This window comes from Corapipo altera, unplaced genomic scaffold (genome assembly GCF_003945725.1).
Source record: "Corapipo altera isolate COAL_440 unplaced genomic scaffold, ASM394572v1 0, whole genome shotgun sequence".
NCBI classification, from domain to species: domain Eukaryota; kingdom Metazoa; phylum Chordata; class Aves; order Passeriformes; family Pipridae; genus Corapipo; species Corapipo altera.
Genome location: NW_020884872.1, coordinates 30,820,157 through 30,843,868, shown reverse-complemented (window position 1 = coordinate 30,843,868; position 23,712 = coordinate 30,820,157). Strand labels below are relative to the sequence as shown.

General features: G+C 38.3%; 2 protein-coding genes across 7 annotated transcripts in view; one reads left to right on the top strand and one right to left on the bottom strand.

Annotated features, from left to right (window-relative positions):
- EIF5B (eukaryotic translation initiation factor 5B) overlaps nt 1–2,351 on the top strand; it is a 35,878-nt gene extending 33,527 nt beyond the window's left edge. The window contains exon 24 of the mRNA XM_027641891.1: nt 570–2,351. Coding sequence (XP_027497692.1) covers nt 570–677 — 108 coding nt within the window. The 3' untranslated portion in view covers nt 678–2,351. The remainder of the gene's footprint in view (nt 1–569) is intronic.
- REV1 (REV1, DNA directed polymerase) overlaps nt 1–23,712 on the bottom strand; it is a 71,664-nt gene that overhangs the window by 10,379 nt on the left and 37,573 nt on the right. For 3 of the 6 annotated variants that reach the window (XM_027641828.1, XM_027641799.1, XM_027641809.1), the window contains exons 12-23: nt 23,276–23,395; nt 21,670–21,890; nt 20,485–20,657; nt 17,883–17,985; nt 15,596–15,752; nt 15,029–15,231; nt 12,983–13,216; nt 8,813–8,921; nt 7,549–7,760; nt 7,220–7,379; nt 6,275–6,377; nt 4,665–4,731 (exon numbers count right to left, since the gene is read on the bottom strand). In XM_027641828.1, coding sequence (XP_027497629.1) covers nt 4,665–4,731; nt 6,275–6,377; nt 7,220–7,379; nt 7,549–7,760; nt 8,813–8,921; nt 12,983–13,216; nt 15,029–15,231; nt 15,596–15,752; nt 17,883–17,985; nt 20,485–20,657; nt 21,670–21,890; nt 23,276–23,395 — 1,862 coding nt within the window. Of the gene's footprint in view, nt 1–1,792; nt 1,924–4,300; nt 4,732–6,274; nt 6,378–7,219; nt 7,380–7,548; nt 7,761–8,812; nt 8,922–12,982; nt 13,217–15,028; nt 15,232–15,595; nt 15,753–17,882; nt 17,986–20,484; nt 20,658–21,669; nt 21,891–23,275; nt 23,396–23,712 lie in introns of those variants that run through there. The other 3 variants (XM_027641837.1, XM_027641846.1, XM_027641818.1) reach the window with 2 other exon arrangements.

Sequence of the window (23,712 nt, the reverse complement as noted above, 5' to 3'; positions counted from 1 at the left end):
ACCATTTTGTGTAGCTGGTGCTCAGCAGTCCCCCAGAGCATCACAGCTGGTGTTGGGAATTGTGCAATAAATAGCTGCTTTAATTCTGGAACACTGGACTTGGGTGGGGAGATGATCACTTGCTCAGTCTTTTGCTGTTGGATGCAAAGCCACAGTTCTCCCCACTCCCAACTGCTTTAGTCACCATGTTTTAAGACACCCCCTGCCACAGACATGCTGGGGGCATGTGCCCGCAAATGAGGGGTGAGTAGGGCCTGGGGTAGGGACAGGGAGGGGGTGCTGGTCCTGTGGGCCCTGGTGGAAGCAGGAGACCTCTCCAGTTCTTGCCTTACTGCATAAGGGTGCAATTGTCTGTCCATCTGCAGAGGCAGACCACACAAGGGATGTGATGAGAAGAGAAATGAAGGGAAATGAATGGGATGGTCACACAGTGGCAAACCTGGGATTAGAACGAACTGGCCTGCTGTGCAGACTGATGCCCTTTCTTCAGATTGTTTCCAATGTACTGAAACTGCCTTTAATACACTCACATATGTGCGTTTCTGATGGGATTGTCTTGTGTGTTACAGATCAGTCGTCAGTCCATCGATGCTCTGAAGGACTGGTTCAGGGATGAGATGCAGAAGTCTGACTGGCAGCTTATAGTAGAACTGAAGAAAGTGTTTGAAATCATCTAGATAACTTTTTACAGCAACGGGGAGGCAGGAATAAATGCACTCTTCCTGTTCTAAAAAAGTTACCAACAAAGTCGTATATTAAAGACAGTGTTGGATATATGTTTGGGAGGAAAATATGTGGGTAAAATGTTTTCCATGAGAAACCAAGAAATTTACACTGGTTTGACAGTGGTCAATTTACATGTTCCCATGGTTCCAATGTGCCTGTTCACCTCTCCTACTGCCCTTCCTACTACTGGCTGCTGTTTTAAAGTTTGCCCTTCCTTCTCTCACACCTTCCTTCCACCCTTTGTCCCTCCCTCTCTCCAAAATAAAATAAATTGAATTTTTATTACAGAACTAAAGCTCTTTCACTTTTCTACTGATGAGAGCAGTACTGCAGTATTTGATTAACCAAGCTTCTGCAGACTTTGTGATTCTCGGGACATTTTTGATGTAAGAAGTACTTCTTTATTTATGCATACCTCTTCCCTTGACTTTCTTTTCCAACATTCTGCTTTGTGCCTATAGAAATTTTTTTAAATAGAAAATTAGGCAGTTGGATATCTCTGTATTTGCTTTGTGTGAAACAATGTTGTAAAGCATAGCTGCCCACCTTTTACTGCTTGTACAGTTCATGGAAGTCAACCTGTAATCATTATAATGCAGAGCCACAAATAAAGGAGATGGACAGAGTGTAGCCCATTTGTTTTACAGTTTGCTTCAATAATCATTTTCACTCCATGGGCTGTGGCAGATGTGGAAAGGCCAGGAGGGGCCCTCTTGCCTCTCTCTGCTTGGCAAAATGGTGGAGGCGCATTCCAGCAAAGGTGTCTCTTCCCTCTGGCTGCACTTCCCCCTGCAGTGTGTGCAGGGTGCTGATGTCACCGTTCCTGAAGCACTGGAGTGGCAGGCCAGGTGTTTAGCACGGCACAACTCCCAGAAGAGTTCAGGGCTGGCATCTCTTCTCCAGCTGCTGCTCAGAGCGGTGTCAGCACCTGCGAACAGCTGCCTGCCAGGGCGCTGCGCCTGGGGATGCTGCATCAGAGCTGTTGGGGCATCTGACACCGTGAGACTGAACCAGCTCCGAACTGGATGATGTTTGTCATGACCAGGAGTCAGCCTGTAATCCCAGCATTTTCCTACCTTACCTTCCCCTCTACCGCCCTTCTGGATGACAGCTTGATGTATTCCTACGCAGGCTGTCTGTGGGTATCGTACAGCTCATGCTGACAGGAGCAAAACAAGCACTCTTCAAAAGCACAAACTGAAACAAAATCAAGAAGGATCTTTCACACAGCCGAGATTTTTAGCATTTAAGATATTTATAAGAGTTTAACTTGCAACAAGCAGTTCGATCAGATTTCTTCTGTCACTTAGATTACTTTTTTTGTTGGAAAAATCGGAATGTTATAATTGGGATTGTGTGGACTCCATTACAAAGGAACATTTAATAACTCACCTCCTTTGCAAATGGAATTTAATTTACCAGAAATTTTTTTTGTTAGACTTCAAACTTGCCATTGAAAAGGACCTTTTCAATATGGTTGGTGTGCGGTGCAAATTCCCATCGCTGGGGGAACAGAATTATCAGAGGGAGAAGACTGCATTTATTTAATTGTTAACATTTTCTTTTGCAAACTATGCAATCATGAAAACTACACTAATAAAGTTCTTAAAAACACAGATGTCAAACACTGTGGTCTTGATGTATTCTTGATTGTTTCCTCAAAGGTGGAAGGGTGTTCTTCCCACAGGTAAAAACTCTGGGAAAAAGACTGTGCTACTTTGGTGGCTTCCTGCTGGGGAACTTAATAAAATATGTAAAATACCTTCACTAAAAGACTTAAGGAAGCAGATGACTTGTTACATTTAAGGGCTTGGAACAGGGATCACAAAGAAAGGAAGTATAACTACAACTATCCTGATTTAGCATTACTTAACTGAGTCTTTTAAAGATGGGACTCTGAAAGACCTAAACTAGAAACTAATGGAAACTTAGATAACTTGGTTTAGATAGTGTAGACATGTATCTGCAAATTGATTCAAGTGTTTATATACATGGATCAGATCCCCCCAGCCTTCCCAAGGCTGAACGGTCCCAGCTCTCAGCCTCTCCTGGTATTATGGAAGAAGCTCCACTCCCTTAGGCACCTTTGTGGCCTGTGTTGGGATTGCTTTGTATGTGCAAGTCTCTTGTACTGAGGAAGCAGCACTGGACACAGCACTGCAGGTGTGTCGTGCCAGTGCTGAGCAGAGTGGAACAATCTCTTCCCTTGGCTTCCTGGAGATGTTCTTTCCCATGCATCCTCAGAGGCTCTCAGCTGCCTTTGGTGCAAGGGACTCTCTTCATCCCAGACAACCCCAGGGCCTTACATGCTGAGCTGTTCTCCAGCACCTGGCCCCCAGTGCTGGGGGTGGCTCCTCCCTGGGAGCAGAACCCTTTGCTGAACTTCACAGGGTTCCAGCAGCCCGTTGGTCTCTAGAAGCAGCACCCCCTGCTCTGTCAAATTGGCCCATCTTGTGTCATCAGCAAACGTGCTGAGGGTGCCCTGCCCCACCATCCTGGTCATTGACAAAGATGATGCATAAGACTGACCTAGTGCTGACTATGGGCACCACTTGGGCCTGGCCTCTAATAGACTTTGTGCCCTGACCACCACGACAGGGCCTGCCCACAGGCACAACCTAAAGCTAAAAGCTGCTGTCACTCCTGTAACCTGTCACTGCAGTGGCCTCTGCTCCAGCTGCACTGTCAGCTGTAGCTAATCTGAGTGCAGCAGCTCCTGCCCTGTGCTAGGGGAGATGCTTCCAACTAAGCCAGTGGTGCAAATCCTGCTCCTGCTCCAGTTTGCATTCCAGCTCTCGATTCTACACCCAGGTGGTCCCCCCCACCTTGAGGACTATGTTGGATACTTCTCCACAGCTCTGTCATTTCTTCAGAAAATGAAGAGATTTTTCCTACCACCCAGCTTTTCTTCAAGTGGTCTTCATTTTTTCCAGGCACCTGAACAGTCTTGCTTCTACTGGGCCAAATACAACTGTACGAGGTTGGTGCACACCTGGCAAAAGCAGACTTGCCCCAAAACACAACCTGCAGAGATGCAAACACACCCCCTACCAGGGACACAAGAGCTGGGGCAATTTATTTCACTTCTGCTACTCACTACAACCTATTTTGCAATGTTGCAGAAAAGAAACGCAGGCTGGGAAGAACTGTGGTATTGTGTAAGTGGCTCTTTTGAGCAGGAGCAAGGCAGCAGACAGATACAGCTTAAACAATGCTCCAGGTCAGCTATTCCCTCACTCCTTCGCAGTGCTGCTTTTGGGTGCCTTGTTCTCTGACAGAAGCACATGTGTCCAGAGGCTTCAGCAGACACTGTGTGCTTTGGGAGAGGCTGGGCCACTCTGCTTTGAGTCTTTGAAGGATGGAACTGAAAATGAACTAATATTCTTCCCTCAGCTTAAAATCTGTAATAAAGTCAGTGTAGAAGAAACAAAACGTGGCCAGGTGCACGTACAGCAGCCTCCTCCACATGTCAAGGCAGTACCTCTGTGCAGAACTTTGTGAAATTAATCAAAGCTGCAGCTTCAATAAAAGGAGTTCACTACATTCAAACTGAAGCATCACAAAATAGAATCAGTACAAAAATATACATACAGTTCTTTATTAAACAACTGTAAACACTTCACTGTAAAAATCCATAAAACTTTATAAACAAACATTTTGTAAATAGATTCTATACTACAATAAAAGAATTTTAACACAATTATTTACATGCAATACTGACAAATTTGGCACTTTCTGAAAAGAAATGTACAAAACACTTTGTTGTTTAAAAAGAAATTTGAAATTATAAAAACTCAGGGCATTACTATCATGCACTTTGCAAATACCTCACAAGCACTTATGGCACAGCTAGCAGAGAGCTCCAGGCTCTCATCAAGCTCTTTACTACAAGTTCAGATAACTTTTAATGTGCTTCCGTAAGTTTGTTGTAAAACTACCTGAACATTGTCAAGAATGAAGTCAAATGCCATATTCCAAACTGATTCCACAGATGACTGCATTAACCTGAAGGAAGAAGAGAGTGAAAATTACCGTTACAGAACCAGTCTTTTTTACAATCAGCTTTGGTCTTCACAAGGTCATAGCGGTTCACCACAAATGGTATTTTCATTCAATTCTGGTAAAGCCCTCCCTATTTAAATACACCAAATCCTACATAATGCCACAGACTCCTCTGCCACCCATTGGTGAAATTTCTGGTGTGGGCAGTGTCACAGCAGGTTGTAAACACTCACATTTGGCAGTGCTGTGAGCCTGTGATCGGGTGACCTTCCACCAACTTCATACTGGAGATCAGAAATTACAGGCTTCTGGACCCTCATCCTTCCTTCCTCATTCCAAGACAGAAATGCTATTTCTCTTTTTCCAACAAATGCCAAGAGCGATGGACACAATTAAATAACAGGTTTTGGGGGCACTAACACTGTTTACTGCTAAGAACAGAACGAAATCATGGAGGCCCATGGAGAGCTAAGAGTTACCTCTATGACAGCTGCCACCAGAAGCACATTAAGGAAATGCCCAAGGAAAACAAAGTAGCTCTGCACTCTCAAAATCTCCTTCTAGATCACTACATTGCAGGAGAGCAGAGGGTTCCTACATTTAGAGCTTTAGAGGACGTAACATTGGTATCATACGGACAAGTGCACATCATCCAGCTCCTGATTCCTTGTCCTACACTTATTACAGGGCCTTGCAGAGACACACTGCCATCGGTACAGAGCCCATATACAGGGACCAGGAATGGGACATGATGCTTTCTGAAGAGCTTTATAAAGAATTTACTATACAACATTCATAAAACAGTTCATTGCACTGTGTGTTTTGCATTTTCTAGGGCCTAAAGACTTCCCCATAATACAAAAGCCTGGTGAAGTTTCTACATTGCTGTAGTCTTTTAGGTATTGATTATTCAGTGAAATATATATTTTTCAGATCTAAAACACAGAAAGCTGAGCTCCACAGTTAAGCACCAGTAAGCACTTAGTAAGCAAGTCATAAATGCAATTTGGACCTCCTGACTCATGGGAAGAGTAATAACAGCATAATAACTGTGTAACAGGAATCAATTCAATAAGTTGGAGGTGAGACAGGATCTGGATACAGCAAGAGAATGAAGTCAGGTCTAAGGTGCCATGAAAAATTAACAAAAACAGGATGAAAAGAAGGGATAATGCTGATGAAAACTACATCCTTTGTCTAGAAACAAAAGACTTGCCCAGAGAGAAGTTATGGATGCCCCATCCCTGGAAGTGTTCAAGGCCAGACTGGATGGGGCTTTGAACAACCTGGTTTAGTGGAAGGTGTCCTTGTCCATGGCAGGTGATTGGAACTAGATAATCTCTAAGGCCCCTTCCAACTCAAACCACTCTGTGACTCTAAGAAATACTACTAAGTGCTACCCCAGTTTTTAAATAAAATTTAAGCTTAAAATATTTACACTCATCAGTGGAATGTCCAATGGGCTTGTGGCCTCACAGTGAAGCATCTACTGTATAAATATTAAAAAACCAGTCTAAAATGTCACAACTACTAGCAATCAAGTTACCTTTTCATGTATTTAACAACCAGATCTAACTTTTCCAAATCTTTTTCTTCTATTAGATCAGTACAATACTTCACAACCTGTAGAATGTCTTCTTCCATAGGATCTGTAATACAAAATCATTAAAAAAAATGAGATCTTTTGTCTAAGTATACTCAATATATAATCACAGAATAACGGGAATGTGACAGAAAGAAATTCTGCACTGTCAGGGCCTCAGGGGCCAACCTAACAATTGCTGTATTCCCACATGACCCCCCAACATCAGAAGTTGTGCACATCACAGGACTGCAAGGTCCTGAAATATCTGTCTCGTAGACATCTTTTTCTTCAGTCAGAACAACTGACAGCCAAGCTAGCACTAACCAAAGGGAAAAGAGACTGGGATTTAGAATGGAGTGGTTGTTTTGAAACTTTTAGAATTATAATGTCCAGGGTATGAAGGTCAGATTTCCAAAGATATAAAGGAGTTATTTGTTTCACATAATGTTAAAATTCAAATCACAATGTAGCAACAGTGTTACATTTTGGCACTTCCCTTTTTTCCTAGAGTTCTTTCCAGCATTTATTTTGAGAAAAAATAACCCTCGTTCCTTTGCCTCTAAAATTACATTTTCATAGAAGAGGAATTTCCTTTCAAGAGGTTTCATCCCAGTGGTTGTAATACATGTGAAAAAAAAGGAAAACCTCCAACACAAGTAATAGCAAGGTATAAGACACATGGGTTAAAGACGGAGCATGCAAATTTTCATGCTGTTAAGCAAGACACAGGAGCTGGCAAGACCACAGAGTAACAACTGATAGAAAGAATCAAGTTCCTCCAGGACTTCCAAGGCAGTAAGATTTCAAGATTACCAAGAAAAAAAAAGGAAGAAAGTACAACAAGTCTACTAAAAATAGTTTTCCTTGTGTTGTATGCAAGATTACCACTAGCATGACACCCCGCACCTGAAATAGTTGTGATCCATTCCTTCAGCAACGCCTTCACATCATTGAATTCCACAGCTCCAGCGAGGTTTGGTGCTTGAGGCCTAAACGAACCTGGCTGCTGGTGAGTCTGCAGAGCTGAGGGGCCTGAAGAATCTGAAGTTGATGGAACTGCTTCTGGCTGTTCCAAACATAAAAGTTGATAATGCTCTGACAAATACGGTAAAACCATGTATATATACACAGATAATTGTCTAGTAAGGAATCCAGTAAAGGACGCCAGCTGCATTTGTGAACATGAACTAAGTCTAAAGAAGCACACATAGCTTCACTGTTAGTATGGAAAGTACCTGAGCAGCAGTTCCTTCTTGTTTCAAGAAACCATCTATTAGCTTCTGTGGGCTTCCAGATGTAGCTGGCATGTTTTTTGCAGGGCTACCGACATGTTTGTTTTTCAGAGGACTCTGAATCTTTTTTAAAGGACTGACTGGATTTTTTTTCCGTATTTTTTTCTTATTTTTCACAGTTGTATGCTTCAGGTTTAAGAAAGGATTTTTTGACACTGAAAAACACAGGAATAGTCAGTGGTTGACACATTCAAAATTTAACACTTTTCCATTGAAAGGGGAACTCTGTATTTTCCACAAAAATCTAAGGATCACTTGGGAGAAAACAACCTAGATAAAGCAACCTTAACATTCACATGCCATTCTAAATCCTGGCAATGTTTTAAGTATTTGAAAAGCACTGCTAGACATTACTGTACTCAGAGGATACTCAGCTATTTGTAAGCCTTTAAATATGGAGCATTGCAGTACTTCAGTATAAGCAACTGTTGAAATCTGAAGTCTATTGGACAAATTGCTCAGTCAGAGCACTGTCCCATCAGCGGTTATTAGCAAAGCCAGCAGTGTAGAGCCCCTTCCCCAGTGCTTTTATGAGAGTTCATGAAGGAAGCTGCTCTCATTCCATCATACTCACATATCTGTACTAGTTCACTGGCTATGAAATCAAGGTGTTATTATAATAATGCAGTATTTAACTGGCAATGAACCCAATGACATTTCAACCTATTTTATGAGAAAGCACGTTCACAGGGTATTAATCTTATTTCTTTCTACTGATTAGAAAAAGGAGACCTGGATGATCAGCTCAGAGTAAACCCTTCTGACTATCAGACACACAGTGTGATGTAGCCTATCTCTCACTGCCCAAAACCCATACCAGTGTTTTCAGTTCCAGAGAACCATGAGAACGCTCTCCGAACACAGTTTAACTAACGTAGGTACTGAAGATGCAATACTTTAAATCACAAGACATATCAAGTTTAGATTCTATTCTGCAAACATATGGCTGTGGCTAAGTAGTGCCACAGTCCCCATGAATTGAATTAATTACCCATTTGAGTAAAGCTGGGCATCTGTTTGCAAACTGAGACCACAGCTGGTTGTAACTGACAGTCTGTCAAAAATAAATACAGAAATTCAATTGAACACAGCATCTTCACAGAAGCTTTCTTTAGTTCTATTTTCCAGTTTATTTTTTAGGGTCGCGTAACTGTTTGAATAGTAACCAACCCCTACACAAGACTGCTGTACAGGTACATATTCTCACCAAAAGTGTTAGCAGGTTGCTGCTCAGACTGCTTTTGCCTTTGATCATAGGCATCTTTCAGCTCTGCTTGCAATTCAGCAGGTAGTGCAGCAAAAACCTCGGGGTCCACCTGAACAGGAACAAAAGATTCATTTGATTATTTTAATAGTGAGCAGCACTGTTTGCTTCCCTCTAGGTCACTCACATGAGAAAGGTATTTACATTTTATGCCAAGGAAAAGTAAACGAGATATAACTGAAACACTGTAAAACGTTGTACACTTTCTTTGTATGTTTTACTTTGTAAAAGCAACCATTTTTTCCATCTAATATTACTCTACTTTAATTATTTCATAAAATTAATCTTATGAGCCTCTAATATTCTAGCCATCTTACCTACTGATACTGTATTAACAGCACGTTTAAGCCTAACTCAAAGAACACTCCATTCAAATTTCAAAACACAAACACTGTGACAATGAGACTTTTGTTCCTCCTCTTCTTTTGATACTTCTGTTTCCTGGAAGCTGCTACACAATTCAAAATATTCTTGGAAACAGTCTCACTTCTTTAAGGACAGAAAAAGCCAAGTCCAGCTATGTCTTTAACTAGCACAAAGAAGGTTTAATCTCTTTCTTCTAAAGTTGTCTGTCTCTTGTTCGACTAATAAAACCACAGTCCCTTGCAATTGTCCCAGGGACTTGAATTCTAGACAGGAAATAGTTTGTTGCCAATTGCCAGACACACTCATATGGACAAAACAAAATTTCTTTTATTATCAGTTATCTTTCATCACTGCGTGTCTGAAGGAGGAAATTAGTGACAGGCTAGTCTTGGAGTTTCCCACTGTTATTGGACAGTGTTTTCAGCTCATAATCAGGAAAATCTAATTCAAAAAACCAAACCTATCATTTAGAGAATTAAATCTGCCAGTGGGAGAGTGCCCTTCATTTCACTAGTAAAACTCAGAGATGTGCACAAACAACAAAAAATTAGTCAAAACTGCAATTACTATTCTAAGGGCACAATACACTTTCTATCATTATCTGAAATACTGTATTCCTGACATGTACATATGCACACGAATTAAAATTTTCCTCCTATTTTCAATAGAGATTTGATTTTTTAAAAACCAAAATATGTATGCTATGACAGGAAGGTACAGTGTGCTACTGACATACATGATGTCTAAATTATACAGATCATAAACATGAATGTGCTCCTATAGCACAAGTTAAAATTCATCAATGTAGCACAACCTTTCTTTCCCATTTTTAGAACTCCAACATGTGTGCCAACACAAATTTTTCACCACACAAAATACATGCTAATTAAAGAAGGAAAGGGGAACAATTCTGATCTTGTGCAGAACATTGTGCACATACATTGTGCAGAACAAAGCAGTGTAGTGGAATGCAGCCTATTACATCCAGAGGTGTAAATTGGTTTTTTAAATACAAATTTTATTTAATAAAGTTGTTTTAAAAAGGTTAGTGTTCGCTGTTTAAGCATTCGTGACTCAAGAATTTGGTCTAAATTGGCACTGGTTTTTGTGTACATCACCTACTAATTCATGCAGAAATAATTCACTACAGGGAACTGGATGCACTTTTATTCCCCCTATCACTGCCCTCTCAGAGCGTGACATGTAAAAATTCACTTAGAAGAGCCATCAGTCAAGTTCATATGAGTTCTATACTAATAATTGGACTTTCAGATAATTTACTGTACAGACAGAATCTCCTAACATAGCTTTCACAAACCTGTATGATACTCAGATTATGGGGAACCTTGTTTTATAAATTCATGTATTACCTCAGCATACAGCTACCAGTATTTTTGATGTGCTTATATAAATTTCCTTAGGAAGAATCTATACCACGTTAAGACAATGTGAGGATGAGATGAAAATCTGCCACCACTAATTAATGCCACTACTACAAATCTCATTCATTTCTAAGCATCTGTAATCTTTATTTTTTGCATCCTATGCTTCTACAGAAGTAAGCTGCTACAGAGATATACAGCTGTTCTAAATTTTAAGATTACTCCAGCAACTGATGGAAACAAACACAACCTATCTGGATTCCTTTTACAGGAGAACCTTACCCAACAAGAGACATTTCCCACACATTTTTTAATGAATAAATTACTATCAGCCAATTAACTTTGCACCTAGTGATAAAAACACAGTTCACACAAAAGGAATGAAAGGTTGAAAACCAAACCTAATTAAGCTATAAAAAGATGGCAGGGCATAATTTACATCTGCTGAGTTGATGTAGCTAAAGTACTTCATTTGGAGTGGCTGGCTATATTTCTATACCTGAAACCTAATACCACTTATTTCACTGCATCATTTGCCAGAAAGTAATTCTAAATGTTTGTGTGCAATCACAGAATATACACTCCCACAAAGACTTTAATAGAAAAATATGTGTCAAACTATATTTAGAGTAAGATGGTATTTTTGAATTAAGTTCATGTTTGATTTTAACACAGAAAAAAATCCTCCCATATTAATGAACTGGCTGTAGCATTTTTTTTTCACCACGCCTAAGGGAAGCTATTAAACCATACTATTCTAGGTAGTAAACTTGTACCTAACTCAGAAAATGAAAATTGTAAATCTTACTCCTCTTTTTGTCAATAAGGAAAATCTGAAGTACAAGCATAAAACACTTTAAAATAGATAGTATGGATATCCCTGACAAATAAATAGGAAGTAGCCAATTCTTCTTGAACTATATCTTCAAACAAGAAAGCTGCTCTGCTAAGCTGCATTCTTGGATCAGAATCACAAAATGCACTGGGAGATTGAGACAGAAAAGCCAATGTATTTGAGTGTATAAATTAATGTTTCTAAGAAAACTCCAAAAAGTAAAGCTGTTATAAAAAACCAACAATCGATTTCTGACTACCTAATTAACAGACAGATAAAGCACAAGCACAAACTAAAAGGGATTTCTGTAGAAAGCCATATGCAGTTACAATTTACCCCAGAAAACTGTACTGAGTGGTATGACAAGTGTGGAGGGGTGTAATTTAAAGCACAGTATAATTTAACACACAAATCCAAGACAAACTCCTGTTTAGAGATAGATGTAACTATATAATTTAAAACAGTTGGGGTATGGAAAACTCAGATACTATTTACACACTAATCCATAGGGAAAAACAAACTTTGCAGTTCAGGAATAAAAACTAACAACTGTTTCTGAACCAATGAACTTGAATCAAGGTGAGGAACTTTTAGATATAGAACAAACTACACATTTTTTTAATAGCAATTATGCATTAACTTTTTAGTGAAAACAGGACAGGAATTTCTACCTGATTTTCTCTGGATTCTTTGTCAGCTAAGCAGCATTATTGCCTTAGAAACAACAACAAATATCTCTCTATAAATGTGATTAGGTGATATCACTTCATTTGAGAGCAGCAATGACACAACAAACAAAAATAAAAATACTGCTCTGTTCTAAATTATGCATATGCAAGATTTTGTATCTCTGGGTAACCCAATCTTTCATTTTTTAAAAGATTTTTTTTAATTTTTACACTACATTTGTTCAGCACCATCTTGGATTGAACGGTGGAATAACATCAGAAGCATCATTACCGTTACCTGCTGCCCCATCAGGTCCCTGTTTTGACAAACAACTTTGCACTTCTCTCACCCTGGACATGCTATATATTAGTCCATTTAAAAACTATGGAGATAAGCATGATCTTTAGCCATGACTGCCCTTCTCCCAGGAATGTGATACAACAAACAACCACATCTGCAGAAGAAACTAGTAGAGGTTGGCTTTACCTCATCAGAACATACACTTAAACAGAGTGAGTCTCCCGTGACTAGCTAAGCAGATTTAGGACTGCTTCAGACCTATGGTGCAGTGCAACTCAGCTGCAATGCAGAAAAAAAGGCTCACTGCAAAGCAAACCATAAATGATGAGGCTTTACATTAAACAACAGCAAACCCACAGGCATACTGATGACTATAAATCTTTAATAAATATTGTCATATCATGTCTGTGACAGATAAAGTAACATTTGGCAGAGTTTTAATTAAAGGATCATAAACAATTTTGGGATGTTACAGGTTCTAGTTAATGCTGTTTCAAGAAAGCCTGTTAACTTCCTATAGATGAGAAGTTGTTGTTTACTGACACCATGCAAACATCTTACCTGTGAGAGAGCTGGCAAAGCTATTACATTGATTCCCATACTGGTATTTGGTTCTTGGAGCTCTGGTATTTGTAAAAGCACTGTTCCTACTGGTTGTGACAGAAGTGCAGTGTTACATCCATTTATTGGCTCTTTTTTGCTATCTCCATAACTCTCTCCTTGTTGAATGGTGCATATTTGCTCTACTTGTTCTCGGAGATCAGGTGGCAGAGCTTCTAGCACAGACTTATCTATCTACAAATGTAGAAAAGCTTTTAGAGTTTTCCAAGGAATATATAACAGAATTATTTTAGTGAAAAAATTAGTTATACAGCTCCTGAATTTTTCCAAAATCCCTTACATTTTAACCTGTGTATGCGAACACTTAGGAACCTGACAATTACACTCCGCAGCAGCAAAATATCATTTAAGACTAGAGTAGCTCAGTAAATATGAATGCTCAGTTTTATCTTTTCACAATGTTCATCACATTGTTCATCTCATCACAAATCACAGACAGGGTTTCCTCCACAGTTACTTAGAGATAAGGAAACCCAAATTCTGAGTTCAAATTATACAAGCAACATGCTGATATGAATACTGAAGTGGTATTTGGTACAAAGCAATTAATCTCTTTCTTTATACAGTTCTAGGGTAAATGTTACTGATTTACTTTAATGGTATTATGTATGTTTGCATACTGTCAGACTCTTGTCATAGATTTTGATAATGAAATAAGCTTTTACTTAGTATCAATTATTGACTCTAAACAACTGAGAAGATCCCTCAGTGTCCAGAAGTTGCTGTATACAATGACAGCTGCACCAGTGACTGTATGAACATAACTGACAAGCAGATGCACAGCATAATTTTTCTCACAGGTAATATTTGAGTAAAAACATGTAGATAAATGCCAGTGTTTGCCTGTAAGTTCTGCTGAATAGGACTCCGTAGCAGTGTTAGAACACTTTATACTTTGCCTTTAGGAAGAAGATTCGGAACTTAAGACCAGATTCTGGATTTACAGAGAAGAACCACAAATACCCAGGAAAATCTACTTGCCTTATGCTAACTGAGAGATTTTGATGAAAACTGTGGTATTGTTAATCACTTCAGTTACTCTTCTACGTTCTGTTTGTGTTCACTCGTTCCAAATTTGCTACATATATAAAACTCTACAAATATTTTCTGGGAATCCTGGGTGTAAAATACCTTGCTGCTGCTTTCCTAGCACACAGTACACAAAAAGCAGGGTGGCACTAACCTTCATCACTCCTTCCCTGTACCAAATTTCGTATTATATTCTGTATTATAGTATGGTTAAAAGCAAAAGGAAAGATGAGCATATCGTGCCATAAGGCCACCAAGGTTTTAGAAACTCTACTACACAGCCAGTGCACTTTGCACTTGTTTATTCATATTCCCTCTGTAGCAGTCTGAGTGTACAGAGCTTCGCACTGTTCAGTCAAATTACTTTTAGATCCTGAGCTGGTTTGATTTTTGCATTATAGCAACAACTTTTCTGCCGAAAGCGTAATTTGCTTCTTAAAAATGTATAAATATGTGGAAAAGCTGTTATAAGAGCATCAACAAATGCTTTTACAGATTTAAATTACAGAAATTAAAATGACAGACTTTTACAGAAGAGCAAGTAAATCTGCTTATACCTAAAATACCTACAAAATTCAGTGCAGCTGGTTCACAGCAGACCCTTCTAACAGATGTCTACTTGAATAACATGTGGAAATAAAAGGCTATCCATTTGCTAAAATGTACCAAAAAAAAAAATCCCCCAAACCCTTAGAAATATTTTACTTCAATAAAGATTGTCTTCCTCTCATATAAACAGTATATCCTGTACAAATGTTAAGTGTGCATCTTAACTTCAACATTACTTATTTTATTAAGGTAAAATAGTTTTGCATCAATAACAGTTACTTACTGTGCATCATACTCTACTAGAACTCTTTTTATTTAAAAAGAGCTCCTTTTCAGTCTATCCAAGTAACATGGACAATCCCAAGTTATTACAATACACTGCAGATCTTTAATATTCTCAGGTTTTACCTGGGAAGCAGATGGAACCTCAATACTCAAATTAAGCCTGGATTTTACGCTGATGGGAGAATGCATGCCATTCCATTTGACAGCAGACTCGGTGGTGTTGGCATTAGAATTGAGACCAGGTGTGAGATGGGTACCACGAGATGGAAGAAAAGTGCAGGTTCTTGAATTAGAAGATATTTCGAGGTCCATAGCAGCCACAAATACTATATATATGAAAACAAAATACCAAATGATCATCTAATAGTTAAAAATACTCTGAAGATTCAAGACACAGTGAAGTTAGTTTCCAGTGTTACTTGCTAAAGAGTTTACACAATACATAGCATAATTATAACACTTCCTATTTCAAAGTATCCTTTGTTACAATTAATTAAAAAAAGTTTGGAATAACCTTATACAAATATTTATTAGTAGCACTTTCATTTGCAGCAGCGTAACCCACTCTCAAAAAGTTTGTTAAATAATTTATACTGGTAAAATATTGAATAAGCATTCCAAAGGTTAATCTGTGTTGGAGTCCTTCAGAACTGATCATTATCACACGTGCCAAGTACAAAGCTTACTGACCTTCCTTATGTTCTTCTTCTGAGTGTTTTTTTGCTTTCTGAACATGAAAAAGATCAATAACTGAATGTGATCCACCAGGTAAATGTCCAGATTGTACTGCTGAGTGAGCCGAAGTGGTTTTACTGATGGGAACTAACTGTTGTACCTGAATTCCAACCTAAATCCAAAACATAAATACACTCATTTGAAGAAGTTTAAAATAAAAAAAAAAATAAAGTAAATAAAAAAATCTGTAATTCTATCACAATAGCACTGCCTTCTTTGGAATTGGCTGCTTGTTGTGTGTGGGGGAGAGGACAAATAAAAGTATGCTGAAATACACACAAACGGCCACTAAAAACAACCCAAACAAATCCCAGGATCATCCAGCACAATCCGACAACTAAGAAATAACAATGATAATACCATCTTCTCTGATATAGAAAAGTGCTCTCAACAGGATCATGAAACAATGTGTTTATTATGAAATTTCTTAGACACTAAGAGATATAGAATTAGTGACCAGGAAGTGATTAGTATTAAATCTGGCTACCCACACAAGAAAGCAATGTTTTCCCTAAGGACAATGTATATTATATCCATCACTTAAGTCTATAAATGAAAAAAATAATATTGCTTCACTTCTAGACACGGTTTTCAGAAAGTCTCAATGGATTAAAGTACCCTGGTGGAAGTAGTCTTTTTCCAGACAACCTAATTTTTCATGTAACTTCTAAATACCAAATGAGCAGGGGTTCAAAAACAGGGTCCAACTAAGAATGCACTGGTACATTGTGTGAGTGTATTGCAAATCCTCTATAATTTTTAAGAAAAAAACTGGGCACTTAAAAAAAATTGTATATAGGACTCAGAAAGCATGAAGGAGCTAGTGTATATTTCTACCAGGTCTTCTTCTATAATTACATAGCAGTAATTTTTTTATTAACAGTTTCTTAGTTGCAATAATGGGAAATGACCTCATCGCTGTAAAAAGTTTTTCTTTGTGCTTTTTGTTTTTGCTTTGGAATATTTCTAGGTTTGAGTTCTAGAACTTAAACAAAGCCTCTGGAATATTGTATTTGATGTGTTGAACAGCTTTGCCTTGGGTTTTTTTCTGACTTTTAGGACAAGAGCCTGAGTTCAAGTGTTATGTGAAGTCCATGGAACAAGTGAATGCATTTATCTGCCCAAGTGTGGGCACAAACAACTAATGGTATCAGTTCAGAATCTTTTCTAGAAAGACAGAAAAAAGACACTGAAGCATGGCTCACCTCATGTATAAAGCTTAAGGGGACTAGCTCCTGCACAGACATATACATTGGGGGTGTCTGAAAGGACAACCACTAAGGGATCCTGGATGGTTCTGAACTTTTTTTTTTATAATCTAGAACTGAATGGCCCCTCCAATACTCAAGTGAGCCACCTGGTCAGAAGGAGTACACTGTTTTGCAAAACAACATGTCCAACATCCAGGGGACAGTAACTCTAAATTAGAATCCTCTTAAAACAAGGGTTAAAGAAATCAGGTGAAATAGAATGACATAACAAGTCAGCAAAGATAGCAAAGGAGACAGACAAGAAACTAGAAAAAGACAGGGACAGGAAAATAAATATTTCCTCACCTCCAAGCCAGGGGGCTGACTTTGTAAGGCAACACTGTGAGTCGAAACCCTACTTCTATATCCAGATGACCAATAAATACTCTGTGCTCCATTTTAACAAATGGTTGATGCCAAAATAGACTTATCATGTGTTCACATTGCTATGACAAAACCACTGAGATAAGCAAGACTGTTCTAAAATAAATTACGAATTAAAAGAACCAGCAAATCACCCGCAAACAAAGGCCACACTACGGGCTGGTAACTTTTCTTGCTCTAAGACCTGCAGTCTAGAACAAAATCTCCTCTATCTATATCTCTGATTGGTATTACAAGCAGTATTTATATTAGTTACTTAACTAATAGCTCTGCAAAAGTTCACAGAAAATTCTATGGCAAAATAAAATTTACATGTGCTAATCGAACTGTAGAAGATACAGTCTAACTTTGCTACCTTAGGCTGTTTCAAGTTGTGGATCAATTCATACCCCAGTAAAATTTTTTTTTTTACATCTATGACTTTTTAACCATGTTTTTCAAAGGTAAATATAGCAAACATAGCATGATTGTGTAGCCTACATAAGCTTTGTATTATCTACACTTCTGCTTAAGTTTGGTTATCATCTACCCTGGGGAACTGAAAATTTATGAAAGACAACAAAGAAGGTTCATAAAGAGAATAAATTTCAGTTTTTCCATTAACTCACCCCTCGCATATCTGAAATGTTCAGCTTCATTGTGTGAAACATATTTAGAGTTTCTTTCCCAATTACTTTTGCACTGTCTGTTGCATGGTCTAGAGTCACAGTCCTAAAAAGAATAAACAAACATGGTTAAAAAAGAAACTGTTTCACAATCTTAAAGAGAAGAACAATTATGTACTTATTCCAGAGAGGACCTCCAAGAAAGATAGATCATAATATCTTGGCATACAGAAACTGAACACTGTTTTTTGTTCTGAGGTTCCTTTCTGGTCTACAGAAAAAAAAGCAAGTTACTTACTAATTGAACATTCTCAGTGTGCAGTCCACACGTTAAACTGTCAAAAAAAGTATATATTTATACACGTGCTACCTAGTGAAGCCAGAAAAAAACCTTTCACACAGAAATGCACTCATGAATTTCTATCCTTCACTCAAGCTTGAGTTTGTTCAGTATTATTTCAGCTGTCAATCTTCAAACATCTACAGCAAGAGTTTCAGAAGGAACTCAGAGGGAGATGCAGATAAAGGCACATGCATGTGGATTACAAACAATAAAGAACTCAGATTAATGGTAAATCAAGTGTCACAAAATGACCTGGTTGTTAAGTTTTACAAATTGCCACCTGAGAACTTAGCAGGGCAGCAGAAGTGCTTGGTTGTTCGAGACAGGTAAGGACAGAATTTCAAGTGGCTAATCAAATATATGTGAGTGATGTAAAACTTCTCACTGAGGTAACCCATGCAGTTTTAACTCTGATGGGGTGAGCTTTATGGATATAAGGTGCCATTCTGATGGTGTTACTCTATTTTTTAATCTGTTAGAAACCACAATGAAAAGCAAGTAATCTCCAGAAAGGTCTAGTTCTGCCAATATGAAAATGAAAATGCTTCCTACTGAGAGCAAGATGAAGATCCCCCTAAGCCTTAGATGATAATATTTTTAAGAAAAAGGGGATCAATATCAGTGTGAGTCTAAAGGCACGCAACATTCCAGAAGAATATTTTAAAAAGGTCTATGCTGTACTATCAGGACTTGATTTCAAAGATGCGGTAAAAATACCATTAATGCCTCAGAAGCTGAATTTTTTTTTCATTTTAAGTGTGTCTGCAAGTCTGAATCCTTTGTAGTACTATGACTATTATTCTAGGGAATCTTGACCTGTAGGATAAGAAAACATAGCAACTCATTCACCTGTGAGGTGAAGGAGCAAGAAATGGGTCATGAGCTATAGCTACAAAGCAAATTTTAAACCAAAGAGAAAACCCGGACACTTGAGGGAACACCACTCTGAGATTGTAATCCATTTGCTTGGAACCAACCTCTCGTTTACTCTACTGCTGCTAAAAAGCTTTTCACTGGACTGAACAGAAATGCTCTAACAAAGACAGGAATACAATACCTATACCATCAAATAGCATAACGATAACATCATCCAGTTTATCAATAAAAAACAAAGATCAATCAGAAATAAAAAATGGGTAAGAATAACAGCACTGCTTGTGGAAGCTGAAGCTCCTACTCCTTTGACGGTAGCCTATCAACTGACTACCCAGGCAGAGTAACTGGCTTATCCCACTTCCCCACAGACGGGCAGCCATTACAGGGAGCATCTCAACAAGATCAACAGTGCTAAGGGGAGACAAAGTAGGAGAGACCTTATCACAGGGATAAGGATCCACAAGAAAAAAAACAAAGGCACTTCTGATAAGGAACTTACAACTACGTGAAAAGATCTAAGTGTGAAGGTCAAGAGACATGAACAGGTTGCCTGCCTGAACAGCTGAAATAAGGGGCACAGTCCTTGACCTTGAGATTTTGAGATTCAACTTCCTAAGCTCCACTTTGAATCTTGTCTTTTCTAGGACCAAAAACTTCTCTGCAGACTTACTGGTAAAACAAGAAGAAAGACAAGATTCAACTCTAACAAACTGGTTTGTACTAAGACAGATGACTGCAGTTCAAGGTGTCGGATGCCAGTTCCAGTCTTCAGAATCCTAAGTGGCCTCTCAGTCTTCTGCAGCAAATCATTCTGCAAATACTGTCCCAGCACCCATGTCTAGAGCTGGACAACTACTGAACTGTCAGACATCCTTCTTGACAAGTACAAAGTGCAATTTTCTTTGAGAACTGACTCCAGCTGTCACAACCAGCATGTGACCAACAACCTATCAAGGAATAGCAGAAAGCCTCTCTGGGGAAAGTACCCAACGTCACACAGTTCAAGGAGAGAAAGCAGTATGCAGCAGCAGAACCTTTCAACTTGGCTGGTCACTGGAAGAAATAAAAATGCTGTTGTGTGTGTGCTGTAGTGCAGGATGTAAATATGTCTTCTACAAGCACTACAAGAAAACCTCCAGCTCAGTACTATACTCAGTACCTGTGGAAAGGTACACCAACAATATATATATGTACATATGTATTACTGATGACCAAAACACCACATATGTACAACCCAAACAAATAGGACTTTTGATACTACTTCTTATTTCACTGCAAGTTTGATACACAGACATAGGTATCAAGAACTTTGAAATTTCTGTCCTTTCTTCCTCTAAATTTTGGTGCCCAACATCCTGCAGAAGTGTGTTCATGCCTAGTAGTTACCTGGCAATATTATCACAGATTCCATGACCTCCATATTTTGCAGGCTCCACTGGTGCTCCAGCCTTTCTGACCATAATTTTAAGGGTCAATCGTTTACCCTTCATACCAGCAGCTTCAAGCCTACGTTGGATTTCTTCGGAGAGGCTGAGAAGGAAAGCTTCTGCTTCCTTAGGCTGAAGAGAAAAAACAACAGGTTTAGGTAATTAATAATTTTCAAATATTAAAGGTAAATCATTAAGGGTTAATACAATCCAGACTGTGTAAATTGAAAAGAGCAACCTGATTCACTGGCAATGGTCTTATTTAACTTCAAGTGTTTTGTTTACATTGTAGGTCGCTGAAGTTAGGTGAGATGGCAGATTCCTATCCTAATGCTGAAATACATGTACAGTAAGTCCTTTTGGAAATAAGTTTTTAAAAATTGTATTTAGAAACCCCAACACAGAATTCCAAGTCTAACTTTTAGCACAAACCTAGAAGATGAAGAGTGTAGGGCTTATAAGGAAAATCTTTTTCTCCACAAGGAAAGTCAAGCAGTGGAACATGTTGCTCAGGGAAGTTGTTCAGTCTTCATTCTCGGAGATTTCCAACGCCAGACTGGATAAAGTCCTGAGCAACTGCTCTGATTTCATAGCTTCCCCTGCTTTGAGCAAAAGGCTGGACTACACAACATCATGAAGTCTCTCCAAACCTGTTGACTTTTATCTATAATTCCTATAAATACTCAAGTTCTCAACAAAAAGCTGAGTTACTTTTTAAACACAATTTTGTCAACAACACTCCCCCCACCCCGACAATACTTGTAAGAAGTCTAATAAAAATGCTGTACTGGAGCAGCTGGTGATTGTTTCAGCCATTGGTATCTTCAAATAATCAGCATTTAAATGAAAGAGAATGCTAGGTGCTGACAAACCTACTGCAGTTCTCTTTTTCTGTACCAGACTTGTATAACGAATGCAGAATAGCCAGCTAATTTTGTGCAAGCTTCTTTTCAGTCCAATACTTTTGCAGTCTCTCCTCCCATTTTATCGTTTGGTCTCCTACTTCTTCATTTTCCTCATTTCTATTTCGTGGCTAAGATGGTGCTCTAACAGATCAAAGTGTAAGTGAAAATAATCAGAATATGAGAAGACTCTTCTACAGCTGAAAGAAGTCACTGCAGAAAAGAAGCAATTTAGAATTTACCTGTGTAAACCTTATTCCATAGTTGATTTCTGCTGAAACAGATTTTCTTTCTTTTTCTGTACGAACAGGTCGATCATCCAAACCACGACAAAATCTGTAGAGCATTTGCCCTGTTTTTGGACCAAATTCTTTTTGTAGTTTTGACATCGAAGCACACTGCAGATCTCCACAGGTTTTAATTCCCAAAGAAGCCAGCTTAGATTCCATTGTCCTGCCAACTCCTAACAACAAAGCAGTTAGTTCTGTTAACCCTATGCAATTCAGAACTAGTTGAGTTTTGAAAAAATAAATTTTTTCTTTTTAAATCTACACTAGGTTGTGTCAGATTAACAAATAAATATATACCATACAAAATAAATTCAGCTCCATAAAACATGGTTTGAATGGAAACTTTTGCTGTCTTCACATTTATTTCTTTAATCTGTTTCATATTTTAGTTTTGGATGTCATACTGCAGCAAGTCTCTTTATTTCTGGGTAAAATGTGAACAACTCCTACTTGCAAACTGTCTTGACAAGGTACTGCCTGTTACAGGTTATATAGCTCTGAATCCTCACAACACTCAGTCCAAAGAGAGTGTCCAACATGTAATATGTTTTCCATCATGTACAACTGATTTAATCTAAAAGAAAGCCAACAAATATTTTGACCACTGTTCCACTGCTTCCTGGGTAGAAAAATAATATTTCAAGTAGAAGTGATAGCATACCTGTATTACTTGTGCTTTGAATTACCAAGCACTGGAAATTGTAGGTATCCATGGCAACAGCACATATGTAAGTGTGATAAACTGAAGTATATTTCTGGGTTTGGAGAGGTGGCCTGTTACTTCCAGAAAATAGTAGTCCTATGTATTCACACTACCAAAGTCAGCAAAAATTAGAAATCTCAGGTAATCAGATTCTATTTTTGATAATCTGTTTCTCTGTCTAGGTGGCATTATTGATACAAACACTAAAAAGTTTTTACTATGAACCTACAAGTGAATTCTGAAAGCTTTAAATCATTCTGGAGAAGAAATACCTTCTGTAAGTTATGCCAAAGAGAAGAAATGATACTGTGCTGTAAATTGTGTTAGGCCATGGAAAGGGTTACATTAAGAGAATTTCTGGTAAACCTGCATCTGTCTATGGATGTTGTTCCTACCACTCTTCCATTTCATTGTCTACTGCTGCCTATTTTTTACTGCCCTTCTTTCTTTTTTTCCTAAATAGGTAAAAATACTACTTTGAACATTTAATACTAAATATATGTGTGTATACATGCAGGCTGAGGTCAGCTGATCACTAAAAGCATAAATGAGTGCTTACTCAGCACTCTGTGCACCATTCCTGTGTCCCATTACACTGCATATGTGCACTGAGTAACAACACAGAGCTACAGAGGCCAGGAAACACTTTATGTTACAACTTTATATTCCTGAACAATAAAAATACACAAAAAAGCCTGTGTTCATACAGTTGTATTTTGTATATCTTTACTGTTTATCACATTTTGGATCATAAATGTGCAATAGCATCTAAACTTGTTTGATCCAGAAAGCAGATTCGTAGCTGAAATTGGTTTAATATCAGGAGGCAAAATGTCCTCTAAAAGTCAGGAGTACCTGGAAGGCTGGTAACAAGTTGTCCTCTGATAAAATCATCCACTTCTTCAGGTTTTAAGTGATAGTGTCCATCTGGTTTTGCTTTACGAGTTGCCATTCTGGCCAGCAGAATATTGGAACCTGTAAAAACAAAATAAACCACATCTGTGGTAACTTCTGTTGATTTTCTAGTAGAATGCTGCAGTCCAATACTCAAGAAAAAATGCAGAAAGTATAGTCAAATTCTTTAACTTTAACAAAGAATTTAATGAAATATATTCATCTATATATTTGCAGTGTCTACTTCCAAAGTATAAGCTAGCAGTATGTGTTATTCAGCAGTGAAACTATAGTGGTAGCTGCAATTGCAAAGTCAGTAAAGGAAGAATTCTGCTTACAGTCATGATTTTCCACAAGTGGATTACATACACTTACAAGCACTCAGTATAGGTATTTAC